Source organism: Pterocles gutturalis, unplaced genomic scaffold (genome assembly GCF_000699245.1).
Source record: "Pterocles gutturalis isolate BGI_N339 unplaced genomic scaffold, ASM69924v1 scaffold3472, whole genome shotgun sequence".
NCBI classification, from domain to species: Eukaryota; Metazoa; Chordata; class Aves; order Pterocliformes; family Pteroclidae; genus Pterocles; species Pterocles gutturalis.
Window position 1 is genome coordinate 9,822 of NW_010109980.1, and position 23,684 is coordinate 33,505.

Consider the following 23,684-nt stretch of genomic DNA (forward strand, 5'->3'; position numbering starts at 1 on the left):
CGTGTGCTACAGAGTGCTGCTGATGACTACTTGGCTGCTTTACAAGGTGAGGTCCCGGAGCAGGCGGTGGCGGAGGAGGAGGTGGAGCAGCAGATGCTGACGCCTGGTGATGAATACTGGGGTTCTGAGACGGCAAAAAATGCCCTGCAGTTACGTGGTGTCCTGGCACCGCTGGCTGACCTGCGGCACCAGGAAGTGTTTGATTTGGTCCAGATGAAAACACAGTCTGTTGGGGTATGCTGCCCTTCAGCTGGCTGTAACTCTGAAAGTTTCCAGAGGGCTGCTGGTTTTGATAGTAAGTAGAAGAAGGAGGTGGGGGGGGCGGGGGAGGTGGCGCGCTGCTGTTCAAATTTTGTTGGTTAAACTGGCTGTAAGAAGCTGAAGATTGTCCTGAACTTGTCTGAGGGAACAGGGGTGCGCCAGCCTGCTGCTGATTACCAGGCTGAAGGGTCGGTGCTGCTGGATAGAAGTTGCGGTGTGTGTCCCTCTGGGGCGTTCCGACTTGAGGTGACTGTGGGTGATGAGGTCTGTATGGAGATCCCAGCTGCTGTGAGTGAGGCTTTGGTGAGAGATAACCATGCTGCACAGGTGCGTGAGGGGTAGAGGGCTTCGGAGGATTTTCTACATGGGGCGAAGGGGGGCAATGCAGCTTCAAAGGTGCAGAAGGCAACTTTTGTGAATGTGGAAGTTGCTCAGCAGAACTGCGCAGATGTGATTGAGATGGATGATTTTTTGAAAGTGCTTGGACGTTATTTGTCAGCTGTTTCTGTTGCAGCTCAGATTTTGGCTGATTCACACATTCGGCCTCAGGTGCGTTGGCTGCAGTTTCCCAGTGCGAATCTGGTTTTGTGGGCGTTTTCCCAAGTGACTGCGTTGAAACTACAGGACTCGGTGAGGAGGGCTAGAATGAAAAGAAAGTCAGTCAGTGCAAAACATTCTCAGACGTGTTGTTGAACATTTTAAAAGAAAAGAACTTCTCAGAATGATGTTCTCTCCTCCTGATGGTGAAAAGGTGTTGAGGCACAGGATATATATTTGTTGTAAGAGAAACAGCAACAGTACAAAGCTTAAACTTAGCAAGACACTATTTTTACCAAGTGTATAGCAATCATTCTTGAAATTTAAAGACTAGGCACGTGTGTTTTAAAGCAGTAACAGAAATATGACCCATCAGGTCAAAGTAAGAATCTGTTTACATTTTAGATTTCCAAGTCTGAAAGAAGTAATTCCAGACAAGAATGTTTACAAAAATAAAACAATTTTTAGAGTGACTTAACATTTTCATACTGGCTTAATGCAAGCAAGCAGACTGAAGATTACAACCTGAATTACTTCATTTATTACTGCACAGGCAGCTACTCAACATCTTTCTCCCTATCAGTCTCTACTGACAAACAGTGCCAAACCCTGACACAGCAAGAACAAACTCCTGGGAAAGTGAGAGGCAGGCAAATCACATTACTATGCTCAGTTCTCACTGCCAGTTCTTCAGCATTCAACATGCAGAACTGTGGTGATACTGAACCCACTGACAGAATCTCTTCTGTGTCTACAGAATGCAGGATTACATACAAATAGGTATAGCTACTGAAAGAACAGAGCATAAACCAGCTTTTTAGTATGTATGGACTACAACAAATATTCTTACAAATGTTTTACCTATGTTAAAGTATTGCACAGATACATTACATACATACATGTTCATCTAAGTAGTAAATCAGGAGATGAAACTTTTTAAGATAAATCAGATGTATCTACATATTCACATGCATATCGTACAACACACATGCAAACACTGCGCATTACCTTGCTTGTTTTTGACGGACTTTTACAAGTCTTCTGTGAAGTATCTGGGGACGGACATTCAGAAGTAGGCTCTGGATTTTCAGGATCAGGTTCTACAAACACAAAGCAGAGATAAATATAAAAGTGGGAAAATCAAGTCTTTCGCAAAGACAGCTAAGCACTTTAATGGCTCTTTTAAAGTCAAATATAAAGTTGCTGTAAGAGACTATTCAATATGTCAAGTGCCATACAAGGTCATCCACTTACTGACCTTCCATAAATTCAGTGAAAGAAGGGACCTTAAGCTGCAACTGGGAAATGAGATTTGAATGAGATGAAGGTGGAGACTGAACATGAGACGGTGAGCAGGGGCTACAAGGTGATTCTCCCCCTACAGATGAAGCAGACCCAAACACAATATTAGAACGATTACGGACTACCACATGGGAACTGGTTAGATTTATCTACCTTCAACATGATAAATCAACTCACCACTGTCCTTGTCTTTCCTATGATCACTGAGGAGTAAAGCTCTCTGATAACTTCGTTCTCTCACTTGTTCCACAGACGTTGATGCAGTCCTGGGAGAGAGAAGCACATTTCAAATTTAAGAGGATGTACTCCCACAAACCAAATTTAGGACAATGTATATGCAAATACTTGGCCAGAGAAAGTTTACAGTGTTGACTGCATGTAAGAGCCAAAGAACTAGTTGTACATAAGGGATGCTACTTGTTAAGTATTTTGTATCTATTTTCCCCCACTTGAAATATACCACTTTCCTGCAGCCTTGTTACAAGAACTGACCATTCCTCTGAGCATGGAAACATCATCTGTAGATCTGTGGGGTTTTCTTCCTTTCTAAATAGTCGACAAGTCAAAAACTACACTTCAAAAAATAAAGGTTGCAGGTACGGCTTCATAGTCTCCATTTGTAGAAAACTATTTTCTTCCAAAGCTAGAAATAGTATCTTTCATTTTTTTTAATTTATATATATTTTTAAAAGAATTTGCTCTTTAATAGTGGATTGGATCCATAGTTGTAAATACTGCACAACTACAAATATATCTGTGTTTAAGCTTCTACATTTAACTTGGCAGACAGTGGTATGAAATTCCAGTCCTATCTTCTCTCTTACAATCTATTACATCTGACAATCACAATCTGATCAAGAACAGTAATGACAGCACGCTACAAAACTCAATTTTTCTTTCAGGCAAGAGAATACAGCATTACTCTACAATACTCTTATACTAAAATAAATTTTGGTGCTGTCTGCAGGATTACTACAAAAACTTACTAATAAATTCTTCCCTGTTTATCCTGTTTTCCACATTCTTTGCTTACAATATAGTACACTAGTTTCTGCAAAGTGAACTTACAGCCCCTTTTCAGTGAAGCTTTGAAGACTACACTTAGTCCTCCCTTCAACTAGCTCTATACAAATCCTTCTACTCTGCAATAGCTGGAGCATCCGAGCAGAATGATGTTCAACTCCTCAGCCCATGTTCATCCCCAGCACTGTCAGGCCCTCACTACAGCATAAAGAACACCTGCAGGGTTTATTTTGTGCTAATAACATTTTGGAGACCACACCTGACCATCTACCTTAAGGCTTCCAAGAACGTAGTGGAAAGTGTTGTGCAATGTTTACACAGACTGAAGTAATTCTGTGTCATCCCCCTTCACACTGTATCTCTCCCCAGGATTTCTAGTTGTTGGAGTATCTGGCATAGCATCTAACAGAGCATATGGTCTGCACCCAGGGGAACCATGTAATGATCATAAACAACGATCCAAGCATCACCACACGCTCTCTGCTTGAGCAGAAGGAACCGTTGGGCAGACTGCATGCAGCCCTGCACATTGCACTTAAGCAACAGCAAACACCACAAACACTCCAGTCAAATCACTGAAAAACAGGTTTCCTAAAGTCTTCGAGAAGTTTTTGCTAATCCATACAGATTATTATCCTGTTCCCCTCTTCTTCCCTACAGTACTTCTGTAAAAGTTCTGAGACTTAAGATGAAAAATATTCTCTTCAGCCCACAGACGAAGCAGTGGAGCTAGATGGACACAGTGCAGAGCCAAGGCCACGCTGAGAATCCAACTCAAATCTCTCCCAGCCATTACAGCACCCGCTCCGTCCTGCTGCTGCTGCTCCCTCCTCCACACACCTCAGCAAGCACATCCAGCCCAACTTGTGCACTGGCGGAAGGAGCATGCCTACTCATTGATGCCATTTTCTACGGATTTACTAATACACTTTACCTACACAATTTTATAATCTACAGAACTAGGCAACTTGTCTTGTTCAAGCCAATACCTATTTTGCTCTTAGAAAGTAAAGCAAAGCAGAATGAATGTAAGTTAACCACTATCTTACGGGTAATTTTTCATACATTCTGATCTTTATCAGGTATCTGCTATATTTCAGAGGAAAGAGGTGAGACAACTCTCTACTAATCTGAAGGAAGGGCTTCCAATCAGTAACCTGCAACTGCATCCTTATCAACAAAAACTAGGTTTCAAATAGAAAAGACTTAAGTAAATAATTCTACAGCATGTTAATCCAGTAGTTTTGTGGCTTACCACTGAACTTCTGGTTCATTCTTCTCGCTGGAAGAAGATTCCTTAGTTGCACAGTTGTTGCCAGTGTCTTCTGGAGCTGCATTATAAACAGTAGTTGGCAGTGGTACAGGTAGGCCTGCACTGTTATCAGTTTGCTCCCCATTTTCACCACTGTTGTTATACCCATCGTTAGCACCATTGTTAGTACTTATATTTCCTCCACCAGCAGCATGAGGAGATACAGTAACCAGCGGGAAGTTTTCTGTCTTTGAGCCACTTTTTCTAGCTTCTCGTTGTCTCTTACGGTATTCTAATAAGGATACCTATGGAGAAAACAAACAAACATAACATTAAGAAGGGAAGTTTACTTGTTTCGTTTCTGGAACTTTCAATTAAATGTATTCTTTCAGTAAGACACACCATTTACTTGGTTCTGAAAGAAAATGGGGATAGATTAATTGACGATATTTCACCACATCTGCAGTGAACTTACAGAGTACTGAGCAACTAATGACTATAAGGACAATGTAGAGAAAAGATAAGTATGCATTTTGCCTCAGGGAAGAAGAAGAATATGATACAGCTCAGCAAAAGGTTCGCTGCAGAAGTCATACTGTTGGTTGAATCTACAAGGGACTTGAGAGTTTCTCCTGGAAACTGCAGCATTAGTAAGAGTATACTGATACAGTAAAGCTAATTTTAAGAGATGTTGCATCCTGCTCTCAGGCTGACTCCCTCATATGAAAAAGCCACCACGCTTCTGCTTCACTCTACTCCATAAATCAAAGTATTCTCTAAGGTCTTCATACATTTTTCTTAACATGTATCATTCAAAACTTAAACTTTCTTTCCCCAGTTTATTATGAATGTCTGCCTTTACTGCTAAAAGAGACTGATTAAGAATATATTTTGATGCTAAATATTAAGTTTATTACCAAAAACGATACATGAAGGGAAAAGTGGTTTCCACACACACGCATATATATATGTGTGTGTGTTTATAAAATCAGTACACAGAAGCTCCATACAACAGTGTGTGTGTTTATAAAATCAGTACACAGAAGCTTCCATAGAATAGGAAACATTTTAAAGGTAAGTTACCTTTAGTGAGAAAAATAAATGTTCAAATATTTTCCACTATGTATGTTCAAGACTTGGAGCAGAAAGCTGAAATATAGACCTACTTTATTCAGTACAGAAACTAGTTTGGTGGAAATTACATTTAGTGTCTCTATATCTTTCCTAATAGTTATCAGCAATCTACTCTGAACCATATAGCATACAAAACAAGAAATCAAAATGCAAGAACGGAAAAAATTCACATTTAACTGGCTTCGTCCTCAATAAAAGGAGGCATCCATTTCTACACAGAGAGAGAAACCAAAGCAGCTTTTTGTTTGCAGTCCCAGGGTTTTTTATCTGTTTTTAAATAATTCTGTCCATTGAAGACTCATCTATATATGTCAGGGTAAAAACAGTTAAAATATTTGATTTTGCATAAAATAAAGTTTAGGTTAAGAATTGATCTTTCTTTGAAAGAATTTATATTACTTCCACATCACATTCCTGGGATCCCCTGAAGAATATTGCTTTAAAGAAAGCTTGAGTGGTAAGAATGGATGAAGTCTACGCAGTGTGGCCACTACATACAGGACCATGTTGAAATGCAATGAACTTGTACAATGGTGAGAGAAAACAGAGGAGCAAATGCCCACAGAAAGGCTGAAATATGGAAAAACCTAATTTAACAACTGCATAAGGACATTCATGTCTTAAGTGATCTGAGGGAAAGGCTTCTATTATTCTCCTACAAAATTCCTGAATTCTCACCTTCTCCTTAGGTGAGACTTCTCCCTCCCTCCTCTTTTTACACTGTAAAAAGTTGCAATTTTTTGTGTGTCCTTGGAAAGCCTACAACCTTCTTACAGGTAAGAAGAACAGAGCGCCTACTGTCCTGTTTCAGTTATGTCTCAAACATAACAATAAACAAAATCCAGTTCTGATAGAGAACTTCTGAAGAATGACTGCTCCCTACCAGGATGCCCCCAGAGCACAGGGGAGGAGGCATGTACAGGGGGTGTGGATGGGACCAAAAATCCAAAACCCCATTGTCTGCATACAGAATATGCCCCCACGCCCCTAATCATTACTTCCGTAAAGAAAACAAATCACATCTTTCAAACAAGAAAGAGTTCTACAGTCTGAGGCAGAACTGCCAAGCTGTTGCATTGGAGACTACTGCCTTCCATGTTTGTCATCTTTTCAGCAAGGAGCAAAGGGACTCTAACCTGTCAGTGAAGTGCAGTCACAGATAGTTATGCAGGGTAACTTCCCATTCTGGTTTAAGCTGCCCATGACCACACAAATTACCTACAAGAACTGTATCATAAGAGCATCAAATTTAGATTGTGCTTATTTTTCAAACACCATAGTTAGAAGAAGCCAAGCCAAGAAAAAGACTTTTCGGACTAGGGATTTCTGTGTAGTTGGAACAGTGGCACCAAGATACCTTAAGTATATAAAAATTAGAATTTTGAAGTCTCAGTGTCATAAATCTGTTAGTGTAAGTTCTTGCAGTAGTTCATAACAAATGTTCACAGTATATGATCTCTAGTGCTAGTATACATTCTGTATAATAGAACAGTGTAATACTTGGTGGCATAAGCAACCATTTTCAAACCTGAAAAGCAATTATTTATTGAGCAATTCATTTAAGATTCATATGACATAAAAGTGAATTTGTATCTATTACTTGGAAAAAGTAAATTTACTAATGGGTGTATGCAGCTTTACTCTTTGCTCTTCATTATTTCCCCTGAAAAACGTCTACTACATTACATAGCAGTATCTGAAGATCAGCCATCAGGTGTTTTTTATTATATTATGGTTCTTTCTGTTATAGAAATATCATTAGCAGACTATATAAGACAGACCAAATGATTCTTAAAATTATAACCTTTTTCTTTTGTGGAGGATTCTGGGGTGTGCAATTTCCATCCATCAAGTTGTCGTTACTGACAGTCCTTCCAAAGCCAGATGCAATTCCATCTTCTGAAGTACAAAAAACAGATGCTTCCATGAACATGCCTCTAGCATCGTCTTGAATCAGGCACTTTGACTCGCTTATTCTGAATCCACCTCCTACCTCCAACTGATGCGAAGGGGTCAAGTCCCTCAAATTAGAATTCATTGAGAAATTTACACCTGTTCTGTCAGGACTTTTTACCCAGGAAGAATAAATTGTGCCCCGTCCACAATGAGCAGTTTCTAATTGGCTGTTTGAATCAGTCCTATCATGTGTGGGGGCTTCCAGGTTTTTATGCAGTGCACTTTGCTCAATTACTTCGAGTCCCAGCTGGAGGTCTGACACAGATTCCATTTCTCCAGTGCACTGCCGTGTGACATCAGTCCTATTCCTTGGACTGGAATATCCAATAGTCTTTATTTCTTGCAGGCCCATTTCTGTCAGGTTGGAATTTCTGAAAGAATTCAATGCTAGAATCGATGCTCTGTCATATCCCTGCATGAAGAAAAAGCATGTCAACCATTTTTCCATACTGCAACAAAACTGAAACTATTCTCACTATTCCATTGTGCCTTTAAGTGAGATCCAAGTCCTTCCCACACCATGACTTTATCTATTTTTAAGGAACAGTTCTACAGCCTGACACTTGTTTCTACTATTGCCATGTATTAGGTAAAAGCAGTTTAATAAAATGCACAGTAACCAAAGTAAAAATAGACTTTAAATGCTACACTTTATTTATGACTGGCAGAGGAAGGGGAGGAGCTTTGACAGAAGCAAGTCCCTGGCCAAGAAATTACAAAGCATTTGCTTCAATTCAACATAAAAGGGATCCTCAGTGTCAGAATATTTATTTCAAGAAAAATTAAAAAAAAAGAGAAAAAGCTTTTCTCAGACACTTGAGAATTTTAATACAATATTTAAACCAGCATTCTGCAGAGGCAAAAAAAAACCAACAAAAAAACAAAACCCAACTTAAAAGATACAGAAACTGACTTTTGTACTTCTTAAAATGGTATTAACCATGAAGAACCCAGCACATATCCATGGCTGGCAGTATCTTTTCTAAACCAACATGTTTTAAGGTTTTCATTAATCCTTTTAAAATTATTTGTGCTACAAAGCAAAAGTTCCTAAATAAAATCCCTCTTTTTGAGTCAGATAAACATTAAAATACTCAATTACAATAGTTTAGAAGTAACTGTTAAATTCAGTCATCAGTCAGCAGCTATGATTGTATGAAAAAATTTGTTTATTTCAACATTTGTTAAGATTTTGACCTAAAAAAATATACATACATGTGCTTAACTCCCGGGAGAGAGTATTTGGATCATTCATTTACATGACTCACCAGAAGTGAAAGCCTTCATTAGTATAACCCACTAAATCTTTTTATTCCTACATACCTATTTCCTTTTAGGAGACATTAAGTTTATAGCTCAACATCTTTATGCCAATTAGGTAGTTATCACTCCATGGAACATTTCCTCAGGGCAGGAGGGTCCCTGTGGGAGTTTTGGAGCCAACCTGGCCTCAGCCCCAGCACAGCAGCTGGGAATGCCCAAGGCACATTCCCACAGCACTTGCTGCACCTGAACTAATCCACCTAAACTCATTTATTACCTTTCTGCTCTGCCCTCTCACTCTGAGCATAATTAAGCTCAACAAAAACACCTAAGAGGTGCTGGTAACCAGGAAAAATATTATTTTAAATATAACTACAGCCTAAAAAGCACAAGTGTTGTCTTTCTTATTTTATCTATAAATTGCTGTAGTTACTGCTTTCTACAACAGCCATCAGGATTTTTAAGTGAAACAGAAAAAGAGGAGAGAGGAAACAAGTTTAAAATAGAGGATGAAATAGGTAAAGTGGAAATACACAGTAATAAGCAAGTAAAACCTGCAGGGAAGCCACTGTTTACATTCCAGGAAACTTCCAATGGCTGGTGAAAAGCACTTACGAAGCACAGTGCAGCCATACAGGTGCAATCAAGATACCATTTGCAGTTTTTAGCAAATATCCTTACCTCTTGACTGTAAGCTCGCCTTTTTATTTCTGGGGAACTGTCAGGTGAGGAAATATTCTAAATAAATAAGAAGAAATTGCAAATCAATTTCTTTTCTAACCTGAAGAAACATAAAACACTCCCTTGTAGCAGGAGTATATATATTGATTTACACTAGAACGTGTAAACACATTCTCTGAACACACTGAAATTCATTGTATATCTCACCTCAAAGTGCATGGTATTTCCATGTATACATGGAGTTACAGGAGTAACTGGCGAATATATGGGTTTGTAACCGTTTCTAGAAGCTTCATCTTCTGTTTTTACCCTAGGAGGAGTAGCAAACAATGATGGCTCAGAGGCAGTGGTGTCAGCATGAGTTGGTGTGGCATATGGAGAAGGAGTAGGTGTGGAGGTTTCTGAGAATGCAGACTCCAACAGCTGATACAGTCTTCGTTTTTTCAGCGGTGTGGTTAGATCTGTGTGTTAAAATTAGAAAAAAGCTAGAAGATATCTAGATACAGTAATCACTTACAGTTAAGTACCTGATGTAATGACACTATGAACTCCACATTAAAAAAATCAGTAAGTTTACAAAAAAAATCTCTTCAGGGCAGGCTTCCTGAACGATGAACTCTTACCAGCCTACAGACTTCCTGAAAAATAAAACTCTAATAACCTACAGATGTATCAACAACTGAAATTTGTGTGCTAGGATGACAGGAAGAACTGTGTGTTTCCAGAGAAGGGAACGTCAACTTCTATGCATTCTTGAGAATGATCATCTGAGAAGTGGCAATTCCAAGTTCAGGGCTGCACACAGGAATCATCTGATACACTCCATATCCTTATGGAAGTGTTTTAGGTTTTTGTCATGTTCCCATTTTGTATTATGCTTAAAAGATTACACAGCTTTTTGCCATTGTGCAACACAAGGCCCAGTGAATTTAAAAGGAATTCTGAATATACAGAACAGCATGGAAAGTGAATTTATGATATACCCTCATAGCCCAAAAGCCCAAAACATTAGTCTTTTGTTGACTGTAAAAAATATGAAATACGGTGGTGGTTACTTCTGTAGTATCCATTACACATTAAAGGGGAGGAAAATCCCAACCACTCTGCAAGTAAGCTTTTCTTTCAAAAAAGTATCGGAAAACAGTGCAAATATCCCTGGAATTGTTATTAACTGAATACTTTAAAAAAAAACAACCAACAGTCCTCCAGATTTAACTGCTTAGACATAGCTCTTAAGATACTGTATTAGTAAAAGCTTCACCTGTTAAGGAACAGCTGTCATTCAGTAACAAAGGACTTTTATTTTCACCATTGATGGCTGGACTTCCAGATCTCTCTTGCGATGGTGAATTAAATCTATCAATCATTGTTGAATTTTCTTCTTCCAAAGCCTGCTTCAACCAACGCTGTAATGCAATAAGTTCAAATCAGTGACAAACAATTCCAAATGTGCTACACGTGACAGAACTGGTTTGCAAACAAGCTTTTTTCTGCCTGAATTCACACTCGCCAATAAGGATTTATTTTTAATTCATATGGGATGGGGAACCATAATGAAGGGAAGCATTACCTTCTTACAAGAGCCAGTAATGTTTTCCACTGGTTCTTTTTTCCTCCTCTTTTCTGAAAGGAATGGTGAAGTAAAACGAATATAGTGCTTTGGAGTTGAATATACATGTGGACTGTAAGTGAGACCTGGTAAAGAATTCAGTTGAGTAGCCAGAACTTCAGGGTCGGTAGTTATGCGTAGAGGCCTTTCTGATAGACTGTCTGTAGGCTTTCCTGTTTTATCACTCTTTTCACTTAACCATTCACTGACCAAGTGCTAAACAGAGAGAGAAAAAAAAAAATATTAGTGTTTTAGGAGGTTTTTTTAATCAGTGGCTTTTAGAAATGTTTTGTCTGATTAGTCACCTAGTCAACTGTTACACAAACCAGAAAACAGCCACTTTACAGGCTGCAAGTTTAAAATACACAGGGCAAGAGTAAGGACAGTTTTAGTTAAATAATGGGGACAGCAGAAAGAATCACCATAGAATTGCTTTACATACCAAAGTTTTGGGTAGTTTACTTTTTTGGTCTTTTTTGTGGAGTTTTTTTGGGGGTTGGTAAACTAACATTTACAATCACAGAATCATGACAGTTGGAAAAGATCTCAACGATCAAGTCCAACCGTCAACCCACACCACCTAACTCACTAAACCATGTCCCTAAGCACCACGTCTACACGTTTCTTGAACACCTCCAGGGATGGTGACTCCACCGCTTCCCTGGGCAGCCTGTTCCAATTCCATCATCACTCTTTTAGTGAAAAACTTTTTTCTAATATCCAGCCCAAACCTCCCCTGGTGCAACTTGAGGCCATTTCCTCTTGTCCTATCACTTGTTACTTTAGAGAAAAGGCCAGCACCCACCTCACTACAACCTCCTTTCTAGTTGTAGAGAGTGATAAGGTCTCCTCTCAGCCTCCTCTTCTCTAGACTAAACAACCCCAGCTCCCTCAGCCGCTCCTCATAAGACCTGTGCTCCAGACCCTTCACCAGCTTCGTTGCCCTTCTCTGGACCTGCTCCAGCACCTCAATGTCCTTCTTGTGGTCAGGGGCCCAAAACTGACCCCAGGATTCAAGGTGCAGCCTCACCAGTGCCGAGTCCAGGGGCACAATCCCTGCCCTGCTCCTGCTGGCCACACTATGGCTGATGCAGGCCCCGAGGGCGGTTGGCCTCTTAGGCCAGGATGCCGTTGGCCTTCTTGGCCACCTGGGCACACTGCTGTATCATGTTCAGCCAGCTGTCGACCAGCACCCCCAGGTCCCTCTCAGCTGGGCAGCTTTCCAGCCACTCTCCCTCGAGCCTGTAGCGTTGCAGGGGGTTGTTGTGACCAAAGCACAGGACCCGGCACTTGGCTTTATTGAACCTCATACAATTGGCCTCAGCCCATTTGTTCAGCCTGTCCAGATCCCTCTGCAAAGCCTCCCTACCCTCAAGGAGATCAACACACCCACTCAACTTGGTATCATAGGTCTTTTTATCTTCATATCTTTTAGTTCTTTTGTATTTAATTCTCACTGAACATACTATACAATTGCCCAGATCAACTGTACTTACGATGTGAATTTAGTAACAGAATTCCAAGACAAATATTTTAAACTTGTGTCTGAGCACCTAAGCTGAGGGGAAATAGTGTACCATTACTAGAACAAAAGTTAAGCAAATGCTTCGTCAGATTTTTGTAATGTTACGACTGTGCTTCACTGTACTGTACAGTACACTGGGTAAAAATGCAATGAGGTATTTCACAAACATTTAACCTTAATACTATGGAACAGCAAAAAAGTGCAATAAAATTCAGACTTCTTGGGTATCGTCCTTTTTTGCTATGCAATACAAAAAGAGAAAGAAAGATAAATTCCCATTTCCTCTCTGAAAAGCATTTACCAGTGATGCAATGAGCAGTGTTATAGGATGACTCGGGTGCCTTTTAAAAAAAAACAGAAGTCTATGTTTGGGGGTTTAAGATAAAACCATCTTGAAATTGTTATTGTTCATCTGACAATAGGTTTCAACCTATGACTTCCTCCCCCTCCCGTCCACAGAATAAAATTTTCAAAAGAACTTCTAAAGTGTGCTAAAAAATAAGTAAATTTTAAAGCAGTCTGTAGAATTTTAAAGCAGGAAGTCTTACTTCTTTATTTACACTTGCAGATTTGAGATTTCTGAGTGTCTTTAAAAATCCTGTGGTATTTCTTCAAGCTTTTTGCAATGCAGTCCAATAAAAAAATTTAAAAACACAGCTCTAAAAAGGGGAAAGAAACTTCCCTCCACACATGCACAGAGTGTTTAAATTCATTCACTTCAGAACAGACAACTCAGAAGTACTAGAAGTTAATTACTTCCTTTGAGATATTGTTTGGTATCATTAAAATACCTTCTAAGATGAAAAAAAGGAAGGAAAGGGAAACTTACTTTTTTTTTTTTCCTTTTAAATTAACAGCTTTAATTATGTTTCAGTTATGTATATTACTTCAGTCCATCTAGAAAGTACTTCCCTTACAAAACAATTGTTCCAAAAATTTTCTGAAAGATGTATTTTGGAAGTCTCTTAAAATCCAAAATAACTTGTACCAATGGATGTTAGACATACCTTTTTTAATCTCTTATTACCAGTGAATGACTATGTAATGGTGATTTTTAAAGAAATGGGTCAACATTTTTTTAAAAAAATTTCAATATAGTTGCATACTAATGCAGAAATCTATAATTTTTTAAAACTCTGTTCAAGTCCATCCTTTTCTCCCCATCCCTAAAAAGACATACCTTCTTTGTTTTAGGATACTTAGTAGGGCATTTATTAAGTGCTGGAGCTTCCGTTTCAGCAACCATTTCTGTAACAACAGTTTCTGCTTCAGGCTCAGCTACCAGTGCAGCATTCTCAGTTTCGTTATGTTGTGAAGTTACTTCCACATCAGGAGAAGATGGCTGGATATCTGAACACATGCTGACAGTTCTGTGTCGTCTACGTTGTTGTCCAATGTGAGTTCTACTCCGTGAGAAGCTTTTTCTCTGTTTAGCTCTATTAACTTTGGCTGGGGTAGGCTTGGTGGCAGCTTCTTCTTTTGCTGGTTCCTGGTACAGAATAAAAGTCCAGTAAATAGATTCCATACACATGTGAAGCTATGTATCTTTCTTAAAACAAGTCAGTTCCCCCTTCCTTTACAGGTCCAAAAAGCCTTTATCTCATTTTTGTTGTTAGAACTAAAAGACTTCAGAGATAATATTTCTATTGTTCTTTAAGGCAAACTACAAGATTTGCTGTATTTTCCTCCCAAGCACCTGCTGTATCATTTTCAGAGTATTCATACACACCAGTCACTGGCCACATCACCACAGATTTATGCAAGAACTGCCATACCACATTCATTCATCTATAATCTAGAAATCAGCTGCTTACATCATGTCTTTCAGTCCAATATCCTTTTTGTAATGTATAGTTTACTAGTGTTTAGCATTGTCACAAAAGGTACTTAACAGCATCCTGACAGAAATTATCCAGGGAAACAACCTGAACTAAGAATCTGTAGGAGTATGTGCAAGGTAAGAAGCATACTACCAACAGCAGAGAAAAAAATTGGTTATGGAACATTAACTAACATCTGCAACTCAGAACAAACAATACTTTAATAATTCCCTTAAAAGAAAAGAAAGGATTATAATCTGTTCCTGAATAACCCACTGAAGAAGCCAGTTGTTCTCCACTGGTTATATAGGGTGCCTAAGGAAAGCCACCTCCTGTGCCTAAAGTCAGCATTGGCAAACACCTCCCCACCCTGAACTTCAAAGAGAGACTGAATTATACAGCTGCTGTATTTGCATAAACTAATAAAACTGAAATTCCTCATAAACAAATTCTATACATATTTTATTCAAAAAAAGAATCAGGAGCTAACACAATGTAATATCAAAAAAACTATACAGATTTTCATCAAATATATTTGAGTTCAGAAGAAAAAAAGATTTCATACATCTTGAGGTGCAGTTTGAATCCAAACCGATAAAACATGCCATGTTAAAAGCTAGTTTTAAAACTAAAGTTCCAGATAACTACCTGAACAAATTCAGCATCATTGAGAATCTGTGCTTCTTTGCATTCTGATTTAACCTCAGTTTTTGCTGTGCTGATCCTTTCCAAAGCCTGTTCTCTTCTTTTTTCTCTTTTTTCTAGTCTGGCAAAAGCTTGCAGGATAGCTTCCATTTTCCGTTCTTCTCTTGTCTGATGGATTTAATAATAATCACGATTAAGTTTCAGTCATAATCTTTCATATACATCAATACATACTTTTAAAAAAAAATATTTCAGAACATGTTCAGTGCATGCAGATCAATTTCAGCGAAAGCTCAGAGTAATGTTACAGCGACTGTCATTATTACAGACTTCTGAAGCAAGGCTTGCATTCAAAGCCTGACAAACAAGATGACAGTTCTACTTTGGATTTAAGAACTTGATAAAAACAGTTATTTACTACTGGCCTATAAGCATACAAAGAAAACGTATCTCTGAGCCCCTTACTTGCATGTATAGTGTTTAAAAGCAATGAAACACTAATACCTGTATGAAAGAACAACAGAAAGCTCCACTGCCCTCTGACACGATTTCCCAAGTGTCATGAACTACATCAAAACATACCATCAAGAATCACTATTCCAAAATAACATTAGGCCACACAGCGAAGCTAAACTTTCTGCCTATCTGTAATTCAGGACCTTGTGCTGCCCAGAGGCAGGTCTCTTCATCTGCACAGAGCTCTGCTTAAGACAATACAGTGGTAGCGGAATTAGGGGCTTCTATTACAAACTTGTGGGTTTTTTTGATAAATGCTTGGAGCTCAGCAGTGCATTGATAGCAACAATGTGTTCATATCAAAGAAAGAAGAATATCCACAAATATATCACTCGTATGAGTGAAGGAGGAAACCATTTTTGTTTTGCCACTGAACCTGCCTCTGTTTGCTTGGTAAAATGCAGGCAAACTTGCAGTTGCTTGCAATCCTCATAATGGAGCTACAGTACTAATCACATCTTTAACTACTACAGCAACTCTGCTGTAACTAAGTTTCACTGAGAGCTTTGCTTTAGCAAGAATACAAATGTAAAGCGCCAAAAAAGAAAAAAAGCCAGCACATTCACTGGAGCAAAACCAATACATCCTACAGAGTTTGGTAAAGAATCATTCCTCGAAAGCCTGGTAAGACGCTGTTATGTGTTAGCAGATTTTGTATCAAAATTTTACTTGAGCAGATTTTGCTTTCTATTGTCCAATAACTACAAGTCTCATCAATTCTGCTACTGACAAAGAGTTGTAGGAAATACTGACCAAAAGGAATGTATACCCTATACCCCTTTATTTTTTTAAGGTCCAGGCAGCTGCAGACAGTTTTGGTGCCACCTTGAATTCCACTTACCAGAAGCTGTGTGAGCACAAGCAATAAAATGAAAGTTCCGAATATTACTATTTCACTGTACAATTTGGCCAAGTTTTTAATTTAACTAGTAATTTCAATTATCTCACATTCTGAATGCCCAACAAAAAAATATGCCAGTTTTCATAACACTGTTCTACCAACCTCCGAAAATTAAGATTCCGGGGGGCTTTTTAAGTTGGGAACTCAAAAAAAAATGATTAGCCAGGCAAAAATCTCAACTCCCAATACTATCTATAAAGTGGCCATCACAAATAGCATGCAATACTAAAGAGTGAAGTAAAGAAAATCTCGATGCCTTCTAAAACATATTTTTTAAAGGCAAGAGAAAATTATATACATCTGAAGATAAAAGTAGGTTTTTGTCATAAAGCAATGATCAAGCCAGACTAAATGCTCTCAAACAGAAAGCCTTGCATTTTAAGTTGAAGTTCATGTAAGGATCTGATTTCATACATACTCAGATTCTACAAGCCTACAAAAAGTCAGCAATTAGCATGGGAAGAGCAGGTGTCATGAAGCTTTAGTGACAACTTTATGCAGCTACTTGCTTCCCAACTTACCATTTTCCTTTTCCTTTCTGCAATCTGCTCCTCTGATTCCATTTCTACTTCATTGCTAATGGGAGTCTTTTCTTCTATATCATCAATAAAATCTGGCTCCTGAAAGATGGAAATAACTGCTTTACAGAAGCTCCACTACTTTTGCAAACCAGGGAAAACCAAAAGCTACACAGAACTAAGAATCCTCCTATCACTCCATCAAAAGTAATTAAGCCAACAAAAATGTGAAAAAAAAGTTCATATCCACTTGTACCTTTGTATAAACCTGTAAATTTAATCACCTGATCAGATCTTTTCCATTCTGAGCTCAGACAAATCTGTATCTGTTTTTTTAGCACATCGATCTTACAGAAATTTTGAGGTTCCATCCCTACTCCACCACCACCAAAAAAAAAACCCAAAAAAAAAACCCCAAAAAAAAGCAAAAAAAGAAAAAAAAAAAAAAAAAAAAAAAAAAAAAAACAACAAAAAATAATTAAATCTTCAAACCAATAGAAACTTTTGGGCACTACCACTGGCCAATGATTTAGCCACTTTATAATCAGTTTAAGAAGGAGGAGTTTTTACATTACATGCCCATTTAAAAAAAATTATTAGCTTTAGTGAACTAGAAAAAATGTCAAAGGACATGTTAACAGACGATTACATAGAAGTTCTTCTGAGCTCAAAAGTGTACGCTATTAAAGACACATTTTCCATTTTAACTGTCCCTATGGAATCTAACGACAGTGCCATACCACAAGGAAACACAAGAGCTGGCTAACCAATAATGGTTTTCTGGTTTGGAAAAAAAAAAGAAATGGAAACTTTTGAAAAAGAGTTAAGTGTTCACTAGTCCTATATGCAATTTCATTTCACTTTTACATAAAGGACTACACAGAATTTTTATTTAAGATGTCTTAAAAGTACATTTACATTTTCCCAAATGCTTTCTTCACCTTAGTATTATATATTTTACCCTAGGAAAAAAAGCTGTTAATTGACTGGCTTCCATGTTTAAATACATGTTTTAATAGCTTTATTCTTCTCACAATTCCTACTGTTTTAAGTGCAATTTTGAAAAACAATACTAGTTCTCCTGTGAGTGTTTCATGTAAGCCCTGCATACTACATTCAGGAGAAGGTTCCAAATACCAGCTATCACTTGTTAAAAAACAAAACACAAACACAACAAAAAAGTCACATAAGTTGAGGAAATTTAAATGTTGCCTCTGGACATGGTAAGTCAGCCACATGCCATGGCTTCTGGACTTCCAATCATTTTTAAGCTTTTAACTACCAAAACCCCAGAACAATTGGATCAACTTATGAAAACTTGGGGCCGATATTCTCATTTTCACCTTATTGCCTTCATTCCTAAGTGATGTTAAAAGATTAAGAACTTGGAAATGGCTCCCTCCAAGAATAGCTCCTTTCTCTTGGCTCCTAAATTATCATCAAAACTCATGGTATAAGAAAAAAAATCACCACCACCACCACCCCCAAAAAGAAACGACAGATAGTTACTAAGGCAACCCTCTTCTCATATTAAATATTTATCTTTAATAGCTGCTCTGCAAAATTCAGTTAATAACTAATCTCATGGATGTCTCCCACTAGCTCTTTCAAACTGACATATTAAAATAAAGACTAATTTACAACTGACTACCAATGGTATACTACTAGGTAGCTTTACTATACTATCCACCTATTACCCAGCATTTAGCTTCAAAACACACCCTCCTCCTCCCTGCTCCCTACACTTTATTTCATCTCCTACACAGAGCTACAGCCACCACTTAATATTCTGGGTTGAAGTTTTATTTTATTTCATTTCCTACACAGAGCTACAGCCACCACTTAATATTCTGGGTTGAAGTTTTATTTATTATAGCAGCAGGGTTATTACTACATTTAAAATACTACGCTCCTGAGTAACATATGCAACCAACTAAAATGTGCTTCAGGATGGACTGGTAGCTCCTGCAAGCATGACGTGAGGCTTTCACATTAGAGATACAGAAAGAAATCCAGAGGGAAACTGGTATGGGAACCAACGTATCTTTAAGTATAATAAAATATCAAGGAAAACTGAGACAAGTATAAAAAATTCTAAACCACTTATTTGCCATTACCCCCTTTCAATGAGTTGTTAAAATTCCTTTAGTAACTACAAAAGGAGAGTATGTGTTTAAAAGCTTTTCTTTCTATCATCTTTGTGTCAATACCTGATTATTAGAAATGGACAGCCTGAGGGGAGAGAGCTTCCTCTGTTTATTATCTGCAATTTTTATTTTGGCAGCTGCTCCTTCACAGTCCAATGTGATGTTCTGATTTTGAGTCTCCTTTTCTCTTGAAACATCTTTCTCTTTCTTTCCCTTTTTCCTTCTGGTTTCATATCCAGTATTGATGTTTTCTGTAGGTTCAGAACGTCTGAGAACTGGACATTCAGGATTTTCTTTGAGGCAAGCACAATCCACTTTGTATTTACTAAAAGCAATTAAATGCAAGAAGGTGTATTTTGATTAGGCTGTACAGCAATGAGACTTTTCAACACTAAATCACACAAGATGACATATTTCACATCAAACATCTGCTGTGATGCAAACCAACTATATGAAAAGCAGCTGACTCAAGTTTTCACCAAGATATACAATATTGCTATAAGTCAAAAATCTCACCTGCTGGTTAATAGAATTTGTGGCTGTTTGTCACATAGAATTCTTTAAATTCAGAGTCAGTATTTGCTTAAAAGACATAAGACATCTAAAACCTCAGTATATCCTGGGTGGAAATACAACCACCACATTAAAGAAATTAACAGATGTACAGAAGGCAGAGTTCTTGCATTATCCAAGGATCACAGACACAATTTACAGAACGAGCACACTGGAAAAAACTCAAGAGTCACTTTGTACAATTTTAAGTTCCACTGGGATACACAGGAAATGTTATTCAAACACACCCAACTTACACTGACTGTTAGGTGTAGGTACTAAACACTACTACTACATACTTTTAAAAGGATAAATAACGAACCCAAAAAACCTATCAACTAGGCAATTTCTCAGGTTGTCTTCACGTGAGGGATGTAGGAGTATATCTGCAACACTTAACAGTGCAAGGTATCTTGAGCTAGTCTGAACCCAAGTTGATTAATACAGGTAGTATTCTACGGTCGTAACTAGTTCAGGTCCAAAAGTGGTGAAGGCACATCTGCACAGCACTGCACCCAAGCTGACTTATGAGCAGACCACAGAAAAGTGTATTACCTTGGTGCAGCAAAACATGAACAGTTAAGGACTGCTTTTAGACCCAAGCAAGCACACATACAGAAACAGGCTCTTCAATGCTCCATTTTCCAAGGTTATTAGCAGCCTAGGTGTTCCTGCACAATGTACCTATACCCTAGAACATTTCCTACTAGTCAAGAAAAATCATTATTAGATTATATTGCTCAAAGGCCTTATTTTGCCATCAGATTTCCAAGAGGTGTTTGAATAACAGTTCTTACATATGTGAGTGAAACTTAACTAATTATTTCCTTTACCATTTCAAAACAATGCTTACAAACAATGGAAACAGTTTATTAGAGCTTTCCCCAATTCATCAAATGGGCAGCAGTTATATTCAGGAAAATGTGTTGTAGTTCATAGAATCTAAGGCACTAAGCATTCAGTGTATTTGAGCATTCTTCATCACATATTAAGCAGAATTTGTAACTAACCACAGACACTGTCTTCCTGAAAGTTGTACTAGAGAGGCACTCGAAAATAAACAGGGCATTATCGAATAGTTCTCGATTTTCTTCCCTCTGCTCTCCCCACACTACAGGACACCCATATACAACAAATTTTCATAGTACATCTTTATTCCTATTCATTTAAAGTCTGCATCTTTTCCACATCATTTATAAGTAACTGCAACATTGCTGAAATTAGCAACAGATATGCGGTAATAAAAATACAGAAAAAACCTGCCCACACGTACACAGTTCATTGTAAATACAGTGCTTAAGGAGCCCTGCTCTTAAAGGATGCATAGAAATTAAATGATATAAAAACAAAGCCATTCTGAATAGAAACGTAACTTAAAAAGCATTAGATGTATTTTAGAATAGCATGCTTAAATACTTACCAATTTCCATAATCAAAATCAAATGCTATAGTAATCTCTGCTCCCTTTGGAATGTTATGGATGGAGTAAATATAAAGATGAATTGTTCCATCTTCAATTACATGCCTTACCTATATTCAATAGAACATTATTTTATTACGATGAATTACTTCATTTTTTCTATTCCCCCCCCCAAAAAAGTACCTGTATAGAAACTGTAGTGAAATTATCAGCTGGGAAACTCAAGGAAAAGGAAACTTCTAAGTAAATAAAACCCAATTTATGTATATGCTTACCTCCGCATTTGGCGTACATGAACGCCTGATGAATCGAGCTTCATTTCCGAAAGTCCTTGCATCAACACACATTTCTAGCCCATGGAATTTGGAATAAAACAAAACAAATGGGTATGGCCTGAAAAAGATAAATGAAAAACAGAGTTTTATAATTTTTTAAAATGCTATATATCACTTAATTTTTACATTAGTTAGCTTTGTAATGTGATGTTTGGCATGATACACCAAATCTGTGGGTTAACCCGAGAATGACACATCTGTATTTAAGATTCATGATTTACGCCGGTACATTCTCCAAATGTACTCTCAAAATATCGCAAGTTTGAATTACAGCCCTGAATATAATTCTTCTGCATAGGATCTAAAAAGACAAACAGTAACAGGGCAAACATTAGACACAGAAGATGCAAGGTTAAGATTCTTCACCTTTTGTAAACTTTTCTTATGGCAGGTCCTACAGTGAAACTCAGGTAGAAATTCAGATGCCTCAGAGAATCATCTTAGAATAAAAATAACACCTCCACATCCTAACACCTGCAGTATCACTAGCACCCAGCCCTCCTGAAGAAAGGTGGCGTCTAAATACTTTCCCAAACTGTGATTTAAGTTCCGCTATTACAAGTGCCAAGGAACCCTTCCATCTTTACTGAGCAAAAGTTCTGTGTTCTCTCTCCTCCAACAGGCCTCTTGCAACTTCCCAAGTAGGTGTGTCCCTGCAGTTAATGACAGCACTGAAAATGATCCACAGGAAGAAGAAAGTAGCCACGCGTTGCTCTGCTCAGTAACTTCACCAACTAGAGAACTCTGGCAGCAAAATGGCCCCAAGTTGACCTGTGTCCAATTCCATTCTCCGCCTGATGGACTTAACATCTATTTCTCTCACAAAAAGACAATGTCTTTGCCATTACCTTCTGAATTATTTTAAGATAGTAGAACCTGCCAATCTGTGGTTTAAGGTGCAAAACTACCCAACTGAGAATGCAGAATCCTGTAACCAGGGAAGAACAAAGAAAGAGGAAACTAACTTCTGAACAGATCTGTAAGGATATTCAGAAGATAAGGGGAAAATGAGATTCCAGCTGCAATTATTTTTGATCAGACAACAGTAAAATGCAAGACATTGCTGGTAAGACCCATTTGTACTTGAGGCAAGAGTCTGGCAAAACAGCATTTTAACAGTCACCTTATTATAACATTTGTAATAAACAAACCTTTTAAAGAAATATCCATTAGCTTCAAATTGTTCTCTCAGCATGAACTTCCCTCTGTATTCAATAATAAGTGCATCAGGAGGCAAGTCTTTGGCAGCTTTTAAAATTTTCTTGTTTTTTTGCACGTAACTCTATAAAGACATAATGAATGAAGTATCATTTTCCACCATTTTTCTACTATTATTAACAGCAGATTATATTTTCATAACTATAAAACAATTCTATATGAACTAAAATCCCCTCCTTTTTGTAATTAAACCTCCAGACTGATTTGATCAAACTGCCCTGTTCCCGTATCAATACAACTAGTTATGAATTTAGATTCGAGCAATGCTTTAGCCATTGTATCTCCAGTACATGGCTGAAAACCAACATACTCATCTTCTCACAATTCAAGTACGATATCCCTCAGTGCACTTAACTCTCACCACTACTAGGAAGAATTGCTGGATTGTTTTGCATAACACTTTTCAAAAGGCTTCAACTCCTTCAAACAAAACAAGACATGCAAACATAAAAGGACATTCATGATCCATTCAAGGAAACAGAACAGGAAAATAATAAAATAATAAAGACTCCTGAGAGACTTTCCAAATTTCTTATTTCCGTATCTTTAGATGGAAGGATGGCTTTTAATTAAAAACCAATACATACCCTGACAATTAGTGAAATCACACCTCTCATAACTGTCATCTCCAATCAAAAAGGAAGTAGCCTCTATGTAGGCAAAAGGCTCTGAAAGGAGGGATATTCCTCTAAGGAGGGTGTCCCATATGCCATGATGGTCTTTGAGGAAAAGAAGCAAAGATGCTTCCATTAATCTGCTACAGTAACTACTCCTCAAGATTTCTGCTGCAAAATGCTAAGGTCTGTTATATGGCTTTGATTTTACACTGATAAGTAACTGATGTTAAGGATAGAAAAATACATTGCACAGTTCCTTCATAAACTAGAAACTATAGGATCACAAGCATAAAAAAAAAAAAAATGTATCAGTATATCACCTACCATCAGAACATCCTTCATGAACTGGAAATTAAATTCTATTCTATCCAAACACCTAAACCTCCAGAACACAGACTTACCACATCTTAAGAAAAATGTTTACAATTAACATGTGGATACACACAGCAGAA

At 37.9% G+C, this 23,684-nt stretch overlaps 1 protein-coding gene across 1 annotated transcript in view; it reads right to left on the reverse strand.

Annotated features, from left to right (window-relative positions):
- KMT2E (lysine (K)-specific methyltransferase 2E) overlaps positions 1-23,684 on the reverse strand; it is a gene marked incomplete at its 5' end in the record, with an annotated part of 37,198 nt that overhangs the window by 4,770 nt on the left and 8,744 nt on the right. Inside the window, 16 exons of the mRNA XM_010073143.1 lie at positions 8-901; positions 1,807-1,898; positions 2,278-2,366; positions 4,379-4,680; positions 7,314-7,877; positions 9,410-9,466; positions 9,617-9,870; positions 10,671-10,815; positions 10,980-11,234; positions 13,724-14,032; positions 15,012-15,176; positions 16,947-17,045; positions 19,154-19,415; positions 21,063-21,172; positions 21,338-21,455; positions 22,549-22,679. Of these exons, the coding sequence (XP_010071445.1) occupies positions 8-901; positions 1,807-1,898; positions 2,278-2,366; positions 4,379-4,680; positions 7,314-7,877; positions 9,410-9,466; positions 9,617-9,870; positions 10,671-10,815; positions 10,980-11,234; positions 13,724-14,032; positions 15,012-15,176; positions 16,947-17,045; positions 19,154-19,415; positions 21,063-21,172; positions 21,338-21,455; positions 22,549-22,679 (3,846 nt within the window). The remainder of the gene's footprint in view (positions 1-7; positions 902-1,806; positions 1,899-2,277; positions 2,367-4,378; positions 4,681-7,313; positions 7,878-9,409; positions 9,467-9,616; positions 9,871-10,670; positions 10,816-10,979; positions 11,235-13,723; positions 14,033-15,011; positions 15,177-16,946; positions 17,046-19,153; positions 19,416-21,062; positions 21,173-21,337; positions 21,456-22,548; positions 22,680-23,684) is intronic.